This window comes from Puma concolor, chromosome D1 (genome assembly GCF_028749965.1).
Source record: "Puma concolor isolate L17-30 chromosome D1, mPumCon1.1.hap2, whole genome shotgun sequence".
NCBI lineage: Eukaryota > Metazoa > Chordata > Mammalia > Carnivora > Felidae > Puma > Puma concolor.
The window spans coordinates 98,354,558-98,368,338 of NC_141676.1; the positions used below are offsets into that span (position 1 = coordinate 98,354,558).

General features: G+C 48.6%; 1 protein-coding gene across 1 annotated transcript in view; it reads right to left on the bottom strand.

Moving 5' to 3' along the window:
* TECTA (tectorin alpha) overlaps window positions 1–13,781 on the bottom strand; it is a 68,011-nt gene that overhangs the window by 35,678 nt on the left and 18,552 nt on the right. The window contains exons 7-9 of the mRNA XM_086678843.1: window positions 11,603–12,195; window positions 9,718–10,291; window positions 3,889–4,490 (exon numbers count right to left, since the gene is read on the bottom strand). Coding sequence (XP_086534969.1) covers window positions 3,889–4,490; window positions 9,718–10,291; window positions 11,603–12,195 — 1,769 coding nt within the window. The remainder of the gene's footprint in view (window positions 1–3,888; window positions 4,491–9,717; window positions 10,292–11,602; window positions 12,196–13,781) is intronic.

A 13,781-nucleotide genomic window follows, 5' to 3' on the forward strand; every position in this document is an offset into this window, starting at 1 on the left:
GAGCCTGATGGGTGGGCAGGGAGACGCAGAGGAAAAAGAGAACAGGGCTTGGGGGTGAGGTCAGGACATGCGTTTCAAACAGTCAAGCATCAGGAATAAGACCACATACCAGATCTTTGGCAGAGAACTTTCTTTTACACAACTGGCCCCAATTTGTTTGTATGGCCTCTTCGGCTGTCCTGAGGTCCCCTCCTACTGCGCACGTTGCTACCCCTTGGATCTTCACTGATGTTTTCCTTTCCTAGAATACTTCTATCTCATTCTCAGCCTGGTTAACATACTCCTTCAAGGCTCAGCTCTGGGTTACCTCTTCCGGAAAGCCTTCCCTGAAGCCTCCCAGGCTGGCGTAGGCAACCCGTGTGCTCACGACTCTCCACACGACACATTTTTGGAGCACTTTACCTTACATCGACATAACCTGCTAGTGCATCTTTCTTTGCTACTAGACTCTGAGTTCTCTTGGGACAGAACTCAGAATTTGATTCATTCTCTACCCCTAGAGTTTGGCACAGAATAGGCATCGATAAAAGTCCACCAAACTAAACTGAGCCAGGGGGAATGCTCAAAACCTCACCCTTCACTGGTGGCCACAGGATTGCCAGTAAGAGATAAAGACACTGGCTGTGAGGGTCCTTGTCCTGGACCATGAAGAACCTGGCTGTGCTGAAGCCTGGGGGCACACGGCAGGGGAGAGGCCGTCTCTGTTGAGCTCTAGCTGTGGATGGCTGAGACGTGGGCTCCTGTATTGCCCCCAGGAGTGGCTCACCTTCTGTTGCCCACCCCCATAACCCCAGCTGGGATACAGATAGCGTATTTATTTCTAGCGTCTCTTATCTTAGTGGATTTCCCTGCATCCTTTGATACCGTTTTTTGCAAGGAAAGGTCAGAGTCATAGAGGGACCCTGTGTCCCAAGGAATCACTTCCATGTCACCTCCATCTCTGAGAGCACCAGCAGTGACCCGGGGCTCTATGCTATGTTTTGCCCAACACTTCACTGCACACTGTCATTGTGATGGCCATTATTCTTTTCTCAGGGAGAGATGGTGACTAATAATAACATCATGGGAAAAACAAATGCAAATCATTGAACAAGCAGATCCCGTAATGCATATTAATAATTCAAAGTAAATACTAAATCTATCCCTCAGGCCCCCAAAGAAAAGAACCTTCAAGCATCCTGAACTTGATCTTCATGTCAGAGATGTGAAAGCTACATACTCTGAGTTCACAGCTCGGACATTCGGGATATCTGGGTGACTTAGAAAGACGGGCCCTGCTGGGCTCCTCCTACCCTGTCCCTCCGCCCATTTAACTGATTCCTCCTTGATGCCCATTACTAATTACCCCTGGCTGTGGGCTGAATTGTGTCCCCCTCCCCCCACCTCCCCCTTCAAAAGATAGGCTGAAGTCTTAATCCCCGGTACCTGTGAATGTGACCTTATTTGGAAATAGGGTCTTTGCAGATGTAATCATGTCAAGATGCGGTCGTACTAAAGGTCGTACACCTTTAGATCAGGGTGGGATCTAAACCCAATGAGTGGTGTCCTCAAAGGGGGAGAGAGACTTGGCACAGAGAAACAGAAGGTGCAGAGAGAGAAGGCCACGGGAAGACGAGGCAGAGAGGGTAGTTATGGTGCCACAGGCCAAGGATCACCTATAGCTGCCAATAGCTAGGAGCTGATTTTGGGTTCTTAGCCTCCAAAACTGTGAGAGGATAACTTTCTGTTGCTTAGAGCCACCTAGTCTGTGATACTTTGTGATGGCAGCCCCAGGAAATGAATATTCCCTTCCCTTTATGGGGGAAGAAATGAGCTGTGTGGTTCCCATGGCTCTTGCCTTTAGCCATGACCATATCCCATGAGACCAGGGCAGGACATGGGCCTGGAAGGTGAGCTGCCCCATTAGGGCCTTGGTTCTAGAGCAGGAAGCAAGGGAGAGAGACTCCCAGTGAGAGCAAGGAATCAGCTACCATGAATGAGAAGGGGCGGCACAAAAAAAAAAAAAAAAAAAAAAAAAGAGTAAGTGTTCACGAGGCTCCAATGGTGTACGTGTGAAAATAACTGGGTCAGAAAACAGCATGCAAGTCTCAGGAGTCCATATACCTAAATGCTGAAGAGCATGTGACACAAGGCAGAAAAATGCAATTTCATAATACACTGGTTGGGACAACCTACGAGCAAGTTCTATTTTAAAAGAAGAAAATGACCCTACGAGGTAGAACGGTAGAAGAATGTCGAACGTCAAGGAGATAAGGAACCGCCTGAAAGTGTACAAATCTAAGGGTAGAAGTTGATCAGATGAGGAGAAAAGGACAACGAGGATGCAAACCACGTGGACAGAATGACTGATAGGCTTGTTTTGACACATATGATGATGACACGGAGGAGAGGGCTATTACTGCACCGGATGGCTTCATCTACCGGGACATCCACTGGAAACCTCACGTGGCTAAAGGCGAGGCATCTGATGTACTCCTACCTCACCTCCGTGGCCATTTAATCTCACAGATTGATGAAGAAGTGACCGGCAGCAAAATAAAAGTCCTAGGATCCTTAGAAGAGAAGGGTTACGCCATCTCGTTTATCCACTTGACGAACGTGTGGAGCCGTGACTGGGTGCCGTGTGTTCATTTAACATAAATATGGATTCGGTAGGGCTCCTGCCCTCCGAGAAGGGCCCACGACTAGTACTGAGCGAGTTAGACATGAACATCCCCCCAAATCACAATATGATTCATGCCATCATGGATACAGGAGCCAACAGTTCTGGGAAGCACAGAGGAAAGCAATCGGGGGTTTGGGTATAATATCCAAGGAAGAGAAGAAACATGGACGCAGTGAGACCTCTGCCTTAGATGCTAAGAAGGCACATTTTCAGATAAATGTGAAAGGGCAGGCAATTAGGAAGCTCAGAAGCCTCTCTTCGTCAGAGAAGGAGGTTAGGGCGATCCTAAGGAAGGAACGAGATCTGGAACGTTGCTTAGGGAACTCTCCAGTAACAGTTCAGAATTTTAAAAGAATGTATACAAGATGGAAAGGAGTCCCCTTAGAGGTAAATGATGCCACAGATCAGTGAGGATGATGGTAAAAGGTGCACACTCCATATCAGCTCCTCCGAAATGCTAAAGTGACGCTGCTGGTGGCTTGTTAGTGCTCCCAGTTGTGACCAGAGCAGGAGCTGGGAGGAGGAGTGGCTGGGTATGTCGCCGGGTGGGGTCCTCAGGCTGGATGATGAGCACTCGGAGCTCCTCAAGCCCCACCCGCCCCGTCCTCATGAAGGGAGTGGAGGCCAGAGAGAGGGAACGGACACCCAAGTGAACAGGGAGATTGTAAGAGAGCCCCTGATGGGCTCCGACCGTGTGCAAGACTCCTGAATTCCCGGATCCTGTGGGGGTGGGGGGGGGGGGGCAGGCAACGGGGAGACTGGAAGAGGTGGAAGGAGGCCAGAGCAGGGAAATATCATCCTGATCTCAACAAAGGGGAGGAGGTGGATTGGGCAGGAGTAGCACTTACAGACGCCTAACCCGTGCTAGGCATGTGTCCTCCTTTGCAGATGGAGTGACTGCCCAAGGACACACAGCCCTAGCCAAACTGGGATTCGAATAGAGGTCTGTGCTGTCTCCAGTACACTGTGCTACATTATGAAGGATACCATTTCTGTTCCTAACTTGGTGCCCGTGACTTGGGCAGAATATTTTTCGCTCTGAGGCTCAGTGCCCTCATCTGCAAGATAAAACGACAGAAAATCTCCAGGGCCCCTCTCTGCTCGAACATCCTATGCTTCTCGGATTCTAGGCCAGCCTGATTTCAGCCACGCGGCCTAGCCCACAGACCCAGGACCCCCATTCTCACATCCCCTTTCCTGGTGTCCGGCCTATGACTACTCACCAGCACAGTGTGCTTGTAGGCCCTGTGAATCACAATGCTGTAGCCAAACACGGTCACGTCCACCTGCTTGACCCACAGGGCCAGCGACGGGTCCCGGTCCTCGTTCTTGGCTGTGACGACGAACGTGGGGAAGGTGTCTGAGCTCGGCCTGTTTCCCGTGGTGCACAGGATGAGTGGGCAGCTGGTCTGGAAGTCAAAGGGGTAGCCGTCGAAGGTCAAGTAGTGGCCGTAGCCCGAGACGATGCAGGAGGCGTCGGTGCGGGGCTGGCAGTAGTACAGGCCGCCCTCCTCCATGCAGAACTCATCATCCCTGCATGGGACGTTCTCACAGTGGACGCTGTTGTCCGAGCCGTTGCAATAGCAGAAGATCTGGCAGTCCAGGTCCACCCAGAAGGTCTCGTTGGTGGCGAGCTGGTGCCCCTCGAAGTTGCAGCCGCATTCGCTCCGGGTGACGCACTGGCTGCCTCGCAGGGCATAGCCCTCGTCACACTGACACGCCTCAGAGCAGGTGTCCACACAGATGGGGCCCAGCGCCAGGGTCTCACACGTCTCCGTACATGTCACGCACTCCTCGAAATGGCTGTTCTCCGGGCATTCCAGAGCTGAGGGTGGCCAAGGAGGAGACAGGAAAGGGACAGAGGTCAGGGAGAGTGTGTGCGCGCTCACTGGATGCGTGTGAGTGTGTGCACTGTGCACAGCACAGTGAGCTCGATGAGTGCTGTGTGCTCTGGACTACTGTCAACCTCATTTGGGGTGACCAAAGGCTCAGTGAACGCCTCGTGCGCCTGTGCTCCCGGTGCGCTCAGCGCTCCACGTAGAAGATTCTGAGACGTTGAGCCTTAGCGAGCAGTCACTGCATGCCAGGCACCGTTGTCGACTGTCTGGTGTGACTTTGCTCAACAACCTGGGAGGGTAAGCAAAGCCTCATCATCCCTATCTTACAGACAACAAACTCAAGTTCAGTGACTTAACTTAATCCAGCCCGTAAGTACCAGAGAGATTCGAATCCAGATCTCCCAATGCCAAGTCCCCTGACTCAAGGACTCTGGAGACTCAGAGACAGCGTCCTGGAAAGAATCAGCACTTTGGGGACCATAGAGACCTGTGGATACCATCTCTGAGGACAATATTTACCTAGTACAGTCATTCTGAGGATTAATGACCTAATATATGAAGTCTATAGTACAGTCTCATTAAATAGTATGCCCGTCCCCTCCTCACACTTCCTTCTATTAGGATACGCTTTATGTAGGCATTTTTACTCTACAGATTGACTCTGTCTTTGTCTGTCATTTCTCTGCTCCTCATGCCCTCTGGCCTCTTCTACCTCCTCTGCCCTTGGTCACCGCCTCCTTTTTTGCTCACATTCTCTCCCTTGCCTGGATGGACCTCACAAAGCCAAATCCTACCCATCTGTCAAGATTCGTTTCAAACTGCACCTCTGTCTGGAAGCCTTCCCTGATAGATCAAGTCTCTGAGTCACAAAGTACAGCACACGAAATGCTAACAGCACGTGCTGCTTACCATCATGGAGTTCTGGGCAACCTTTCCATGTCTTTTTATTTTTTTTTATTATTTTATTTTATTTTTTAAGAATTTTTTTTAAATGTTTATTTATTTTTGAAAGAGAGACAGAGTGTGATCAGGGGAGGGGAAGAGAGAGAGGGACATACAGAGTCCGAAGCAGGCTCCAGGCTCTGAGCTGTCAGTACAGAGCCCGACGTGGGGCTCGAACCCACGAGCTATGAGATCGTGACCTGAGCCAAAGTCGGAGGCTTAACCGACTGAGCCACCCAGGTGCCCCTCCATGTCTTTTTATTATTTTAGTCTGTCAGAATTCGACCTGGCCCGGGCATGGATGAATCCAGAGCCAGAAGAAATCTACCTACACATCTGTGTAGTCTAAAGATCTGTGGAGGTCCCCATCACCACCTGGAAGAATAGGATCTTGCCTTTTTAAAACATTCTTTAGCTTTTATGCATGCTATCCCTCCTTAATCGTGTTTTACAATCCAAGGACAGAGGGGACACCACAGAGAAATAAATTGCACGGCAATGAAATCTCTGCCCACAAGTACCGACTCCACAGTTCTGCACTACGTACTGAAAGCCAATCCTTTTCCTCTGAGCTAAAGGACCATCTCCACTCCCGTTGACTGCGATACCATACGGTTTTGGAGTTGAAGGCTAGTTCAGCACCGATTAAATATGTCTGTATGGAGGGATTTTCACATTTGTCTCTAAATTATGAATGTTATAACATTGACTGCAGGTTTATGGTGATAGCAAATAACATGACTTATTTAAATGGCTCTCACTTTATGACTTATTGTGTTGTCTGAATTTGTCTGAAAGTCTGGAACATACAGACGTGAAGTAATAAAACTTTCCCTGGCCCCTGAAATGCCTCTGTGAAATTATTTAATTGGGCAGCCTGGCTCCGCCGCCAAGAAGGCTGGTTAAAAATATCTGAACAGAGAAGCAGTGGTTGTCTCTTCCTAGGTCCAAAGAAGATCGTGTTCCTGATTTGCAGCTGTTGCCTGGTCCGATCCCCAGGATTAATGACCCTACGAGATCCTGACCAGATTAACCCCTTAGTACCCAAGTCTTCGTTAATCAAACGTGCATACTCCCATCCTTCTTGCCAGACCCACGTATGCAAGGTCTGGCTGAGGCACGCTGGGGGATGTCTCAAGCATGAGCCCTGACCCTCCACCCGAGGAAAGCATGTTCTCCTGGGCTGCTTCTGTCCACATGTCTCTCTCTAAAAAAGGCATTTAAAAGAACTTCCTCCAGCTCGGCAGAAAGTAAGAACATGACAGAGGCGTGCCAAAAGGACATAGGAGGCAACTCGAAGGGCTCCCACAGCCCAAACCTGGAATAAGTTTAACACCAAGATCATTAACAAGTGTAATAGGAAATATAAATAATTGAAAAAATAGGAATCTATGTGTCCATACTGATAAGATAGATGATTCACACTTAGGATGCTATGTGTCCATCCATAGCCGAATGGATAAAGAAGTGGTGTGTATATATCTATATCAGTATCTACATCTATATCTATATCTGTATCTATATCTACATCTCTTTCAGTATATATCCGTATATATATAAGCATAGATAGATAGATGATAGATAGATAGATACACACAATGGAATATTATTCAACCACAAAAAATAATGAAATCTTACCATTTGCAATGACATGGATGGGTCTACAGGGTGTAATACTGAGTGAAATAAGTCAGTCAGAGAAAAGCAAATACCATATGATCTCACTCATTTGTAGAGTTTAAGAAACAAAACAGGGGCGCCTGGGTGGCGCAGTCGGTTAAGCGTCCGACTTCAGCCAGGTCATGATCTCGCGGTCCGTGAGTTCGAGCCCCGCGTCGGGCTCTGGGCTGATGGCTCAGAGCCTGGAGCCTGTTTCCGATTCTGTGTCTCCCTCTCTCTCTGCCCCTCCCCCGTTCATGCTCTGTCTCTCTCTGTCCCAAAAATAAATAAACGTTGAAAAAAAAAATTTAAAAAAAAAAAAAAAAAAAAGAAACAAAACAAATACGGGCACCTGGGTAGTTCAGTTGGCTAAGTGTCTGACTCTTGATTTTGGCTCAGGTCATGATCTTACAGTTCATGAGTTCGAGCCCTGCGTCAAGCTCCAGGCTAACAGTGTGGAGCCTTCTTGGGATTCTCTCTTTCTCCCTCTCTCTGCCTTTCCCCCATTTGCGCGCTCTCTCTCTCTCTCTCTCTCTCTCTCTCTCAAAATAAATAAATAAAAACTTAAAAAAAGAAACAAAACAAATGAACAAAGAAAAAAAGACAAACCAAAAAGAAACAGACTATTGAATATAGAGAACAAATTGGTGGTTGCCAAAGGATGGGTGGAGGGAGGGGTGAAATAGATCAAGGGAATTAGAAGTATTCTTATAGTGATGAGCACTGAGAATTGTATAGAGTTGTTGAATCGTACTGTACACCTGAAACGTATAAGAGTGAATGTTAATTATACTTTGATTAAAAAAAAAAAGGTGACTGAGATAGATAAATGAATGGATGGATGGATGGATATAAATAGATGGCAGGCAGACACACAGAAGAGATGGAAGACTGTTACTTATAGTAGACTGACATCTATTGTTTGGTCAAAGTGGACAGAGTGCTGGAGCTGGAAACCATCAGCTTGTAATCATCATGCTAAAGATTGATACAAGCAAAGGTCATCAATGGGCACTAAATTGAGGAAGGGGATTTTGATATCAGCCTACAGTTAGCATTTTGCCCCATTTGCTTTATCAATCTCTCACACTCATTCTCTCTCTCTCTCTCTGCAGGATGCTTGCACCGTCTTATTAAAGTATCTTCCCATGGGTTGCTCATTAGTTGCAAGAGAAAAAAAACATTGTGCCTGCAGAGTGGAGACATTTGACACCTGACCAGGGGACCAATGTGCCCATCACCACTGAGAGGAGGCTGGATGGACACGGCCCCCACATGTGATGTGATACCGTGAGAAAAACACACATCACCTCTGCTGGAGTGTGAGAGGGGACGCACAGCAGAACCAAATCATGAGGAAACACCAGACCCAAATGGAGAGCCATTCTATTTTCAAAGGTGGGAGGTTGTCATCTTTAAAAATGACAATAGAAGAGAAAAAAGAAAGTCAAGGAACTGTTCCAGATTGAGGGCAACCAAAGAGACGTGACAGCTCTAAACACAACATGTATCCTAGCCTAGATCCATATTGGGGGGAGGGGGATGCCATAAAGGACATTATGAGTCAATTGACAAAATTGAAATATAGATATTAAATGATTATATCAGTGTTAAATGTCCTAAGGTCAGTGAGTATACTGTGGTTCTGTAAATGACAGTCTTTATTCTAAGGAAATACACACTGAAGTATTTAGGGGGGCGAAGGGGCATGATGTATGTAACTTACTTGCAAATGCAGAGAGAGCATGTGAGAGAGAATGATAAGGCAATGGGGCAAAATGCTAACTGTAGGTTAATCTGGGTAATGGGCACACAGATATTCTTGCAACTTTTCTGCAACTGTGAAATTATTTCAAAACAAAAAGTTTTGAGAAATAAACAAACTTAGAAAGAGATATAGTGGAAATGAGAGAAACAGATGTAGACGATGGAATCTTAATGGTGGCATCGGTTTGGGTTTAGGGCTGATCTTTTTGGTGGGAAAGGCATGGGTGCTGAAGTCCAGGTGGGGTTAGTTGTTGCTCCAGGCATGGGTCCTGCCCTCCCAGCCACTCCTCCTGCCTTTCTACATCACTGTTCCCACCAGCCTCCCCCATCGCCTAAGGGGCTATACGTCAGGTCTTCTCAGCAATTATTCTAATTACTGCTAATACTGGCACTGCCCTGCTGAGAGGGGTCAGATACTCTGGGCACAAAGTGAAAAAACCAACGTGGGACTCTTCATAGCCATTGTCAGGCTTGCCCCAGGGAGCAGTGCTAATCTCTACTCCGCGAAAGGCACCCTGACCGATCACTTTCTGTTGAAAGAACGGAGCCCTCCTTTGCCAAGAAAGAAGACACCAATGGAGCCATCACAAAGACTCCCAGTCTTTGATATGACGTGTATCCTCCACTAGATAAAAGCAGGAGTCAATGGGATGGCTAATCCTTCTACAGTGAAGAGATACTTTGTGATTAGAAACAGAAATAAAGGCGAGGAACAGTTTGGTTGGGGGTGATGGGCCTTCCAAAGGACACATCAGATGAGGAGGCTACACACCAGAGTCAGACTGCCCCGGAGCTCAATTCCCCCACCTCCCCGGGGGCCTCCCGCATCAGGTAGCCCCGACTTACGGCAGAAGTCATAGGTCCGCCAGGGGCCCACCTCCACGTCGGCGTTCTTGCACGCGCTTGCGTACCGGGCCACGGAGTCACAGAGCTCCGACTCATTGCCTCCGCTCTGGCACAGACGGAAGAGGCAGGTGCGGTAGTAGGCGGTGACGTTGACCACTCCATGGCACTCGAGGAAGGAGCTGTTGGAGGGGTCATTGATGATGCCACACCTGGAGCGGCTCCGATAAAATTTGAGCAGCTCCGAATCATTGTTGCAGGCCTTCAGCAGGTCCCCACACTCCCCGTTGCAGATCTCCTCGAAGGTCGTCCAGCTTTCCAGGAACACCGCCAGGTTGTCCGTGCACTTGCCGTTGGGGAGACAGAACTCATCGCTGGCGTTTGCATTGAAGAAGCCACACAACCCGCCGGTGCAATTGAAGTAGGTGGTGGACAGCCGGATGTACAGCAGTCCGATGTCTGTGTATTGGACCGTCACAACACCCCTCGACTCTACTGTCGTGCTGTTTTTGTTGCGATAAATTTCCAGCTTCCCCGAAGGATGGAAAAATGGTAATTCTACCTCCTGGCCATTCAGCTGAAAAAAATCAAATCACTCTCATCACTTCCAGATGCGCTCAGAGTACCCACCGTTTCCTAGGCTATGAAATAGAGACACGGTTCTGCCCGGCGACTCACCCTTTGAGAAAATGTCAAGAAGCTGACAGTCTATGGACACCACACAGACAGACGCAAACTGTTTTCTCATGGGCACCTCTGTTTCTTTCTTTCTACCCCTCCGATTCAACACATTTGCTGTTTCTCTGCGTATACATACGACCCTAGTCTAGCCCCAAACAGCAGTGAAATGTGAGTAGACGTGGTCTTGATACACACGTGGCTTTCTCCTTCTGCGTGATGGCTCCTTTTCACTGGGGGCGCCCCTTCTTCCCCACCGTTCTGGCCCCTTCCTTTCCTTCAGATTTGTTCCTGTGCCCTAGCCCCTCGGAGGCATATAGTTATCTAGCTGTCCATCCACCTTATCTACCTTTTACCATTCTTTTAATAAATTAATCTCTGCCAGTGTGTCAGTGGGAACGAAAACAGCTTTTTCAGTCTGCGGAGGTGTGTTTCCTCTTCTTGCACAGCACAGCACCACGCTGACTTCTGTCTTCCAAATTAGACTTCATGTTGGGCTAGGAGCAGGGAGGCCTGCCCTCCCGTCATGCCAGCTCTGCCACCACTCAGCTGTGAGCTCCCCATCCCTCGCTTAGCCCCTGGGGTCTTCATGTGCAAACAAACAGTTGTACCAGATGATTCCTAATGGTCTTTCTTCAACTAATGATGTGGATGCCTAACGACGATATTTTAGACCGGGTCAGAGGGGCAGGAGGTACGATGGCAGGTACCCTTTGCCTGACCTCAATGGGTTCCCATCTGCAGGGAGGAGAGTCAGTATAGTACAAGGTAAAAAGCACAGACTTTGAAGCCAGCCTGCCTGGGCTCACATATCACTCTATGGCTGTGTGTCCCTGAGGAAGTTACTTAAACTCTCTGCGCCTTGTTTTTCTCGTATGTAAAAGGTAAATGAGGATGAAAACATATCCCCCATAGGTTAGGTGTGACAACTGCTTAGACTAGCGCTTGGCACACGGTAAGCGTCCGGTAAGCATCGGCTGTTACGGAGACCTAGTCCTGCTTTAGCTGTATCTAATTTGAGAGACTCCAGCCTCACTCCATTTCACCCCCGGGGAGACTGATTCGGTGCCGAACGTTAGGCAGCGCTCCCACTTCGGAGCCGTTGCCTTCCTGGAATCCGCTCATGGTCAGAGCCAGAAAGGCATACCCGAAGAGTTCCTTCGCTTGGTGAGATGCATCAGAAAAGCCCCAAGGGCAGCCGGAGTCTTACCTTGACTTCCGAAGCCCCAGCTCCTCCGATCTTGACCTCCTGGTCAGCCACCAGGATGCGAACGCCTCGCAGCCAAGCAGGCCCCGCATCGGGCTTCTTCTTGTTGATGTCAATTTCCAGATACTCGGGCCGCTCGGGGCAGGTCTTGAGGAGGGTGTAGGAGAATTCGGTGGGGAAGGCGTAAGCCACGCCGTCGAAGGTGTGCAGCACCTGGTTCTGGCTGAGCAGGCACACGGTCTCGCGCTTGGGGAAGCAGCCCTGGTAGCCGTCCTCCACGGCGCACACCTCCCCGCTGCGGCACGTCTTGTTGAAGCAGTAGATGTCCCCGCCCTCCTCGCACAGGCACTGCACCGTGCAGTTGGCCGTGGCCCAGAAGAACTCCCCCATGGTGTAGTAGTGACCGTCGAAGTCGCAGCCGCACTTGTGCAGCGGGACGCACTGGCTGGTGCTGAGGACAAAGCCTTCGTTGCACTCGCAGCCCTCGGTGCAGGGCGTGGCGCAGTTCTGGGAGGCCGTCAGGTCAGAGCAGGTGTCCGGGCAGCTGCTGGTGCACACGGAGTAGTGGCTGAAGCTCGGGCACTGCACCGTGGATACTGACGTAGGGGAGAGGAGAGAGCGTGACAACAGATGAAGGCCCCGGGGTGGTGACCGTGGGGAGCCACCACACACGGGAGCCCCACGGGGAAGGGCGCTCATCGGGCGAGAGACTTTGCGATTGCACCTGTAGAAATCAGCTCGCTGCTTTGTGACAGCTATGGGGCAACGTGATCGAATCGTGAACTTTTGACTCTTGGGCGATCATCTTGACTGAATTACACTTCAAGTGGCGAATCCTAACTGGACTACACTGATTACTCAACATCGATTTATTACTGGATGATCTACAACCACTCACATGCTCTAAGATCTTCAGCTGATGGACACAGAAGTCCATCTGACCTTAAACAGCATAACCTATTCTTAAGAGGAAATAAATCCAACTTACAGGAGAAAAGAAAAGATGAAAAGGTGGTTGGGGCCATTTGAAAACATGAAATTTCTTACAGGGAGGCACTCAAAATACCTAAGTGAAGACTATAAAAGACGATGAGCGAAGACTATGAAAATGAGTACTCTAGGATCTTAAAAATAAGAAAGAACCTTGGTTATGGGAAATAATTTGTGTGTCTGCACTGCCAGGAGACTGGGTTGGAGCTAGAGGTCTCCTCAAGGCCCTTCTTGCCTCAGAAGCCTCTGGTTCTCATTTTAAGAACGTGGGAGTCTACATAAATGCTTGAGTCGGGTCGAATCCAAGAGGCAGGGGCTCAAGGGACTGCTAAACTAGCTGTCTGAATTAACTGGAATTCATAGCACTAACATGAGAGAGAGGGGGTGGGCAATGTGGAAGATAGGACCACTAGGGGAAAAAGTAGCCATTACAGGCAATTTGCTTAGGTAATTTGGATGTTCTTAGATTATACAAGGATCAAAAAAAAAAAAATCCATAATCAATCTCAACTTGAGTACGCTCCTGGCATACTTAGAGGCTGGTCAGTCACACAACAAGCAATAAGAAAACACGGTCTCTTTGTAGTTGGATCAATTCTCTGAGAATTGAACCTGATACACGATTTTGTGAATCCAACATGTACTGAGGGGGAAGAAAAATCTCCCTTTGGTCTTGGAACTGAAAGAAACTTTGAAACCTTCTCATCTGCGTGGGAATCTAAAATGCACGGACATAATGTTCTGTATACCTATGTGGAAAAACCAAGGGCCAGGAAAGAAACAGAATTCCAAGAAGCTGAGTGGTTTTTACTTGTTTGCTTGCTTGCTTGTTTTAAAAGTTTATATAATTACGAAAAGAGAGGTTTAAGTGGGATAGAAGGAGAAAAACGAGACAACTAAGTTGTACAAAATGCTTCATGCGAAAAGTAATTCAAAAGAAGCTGAATTTCCCCACGCTGTTAGGGCTTTCTCCTAACCACCTAGCGCTTCTGAAAAAGGGCCTTATTTCCTGATGTTCTGTGCTCCCTGGCTGCAGCCCTTTTCCCACTGGCACCAGTGGGTCAGCGAAAACATGGCAGAGCAAGAGACACAGGACCTAGAGGGACGGAAGGCGGAGAAGAGTCAAAGAACAGTTGCTGTTGGTTCCACTTGGGAGGTGAATTTCCCCCAAAGCTGGTTATGATTACTCAGA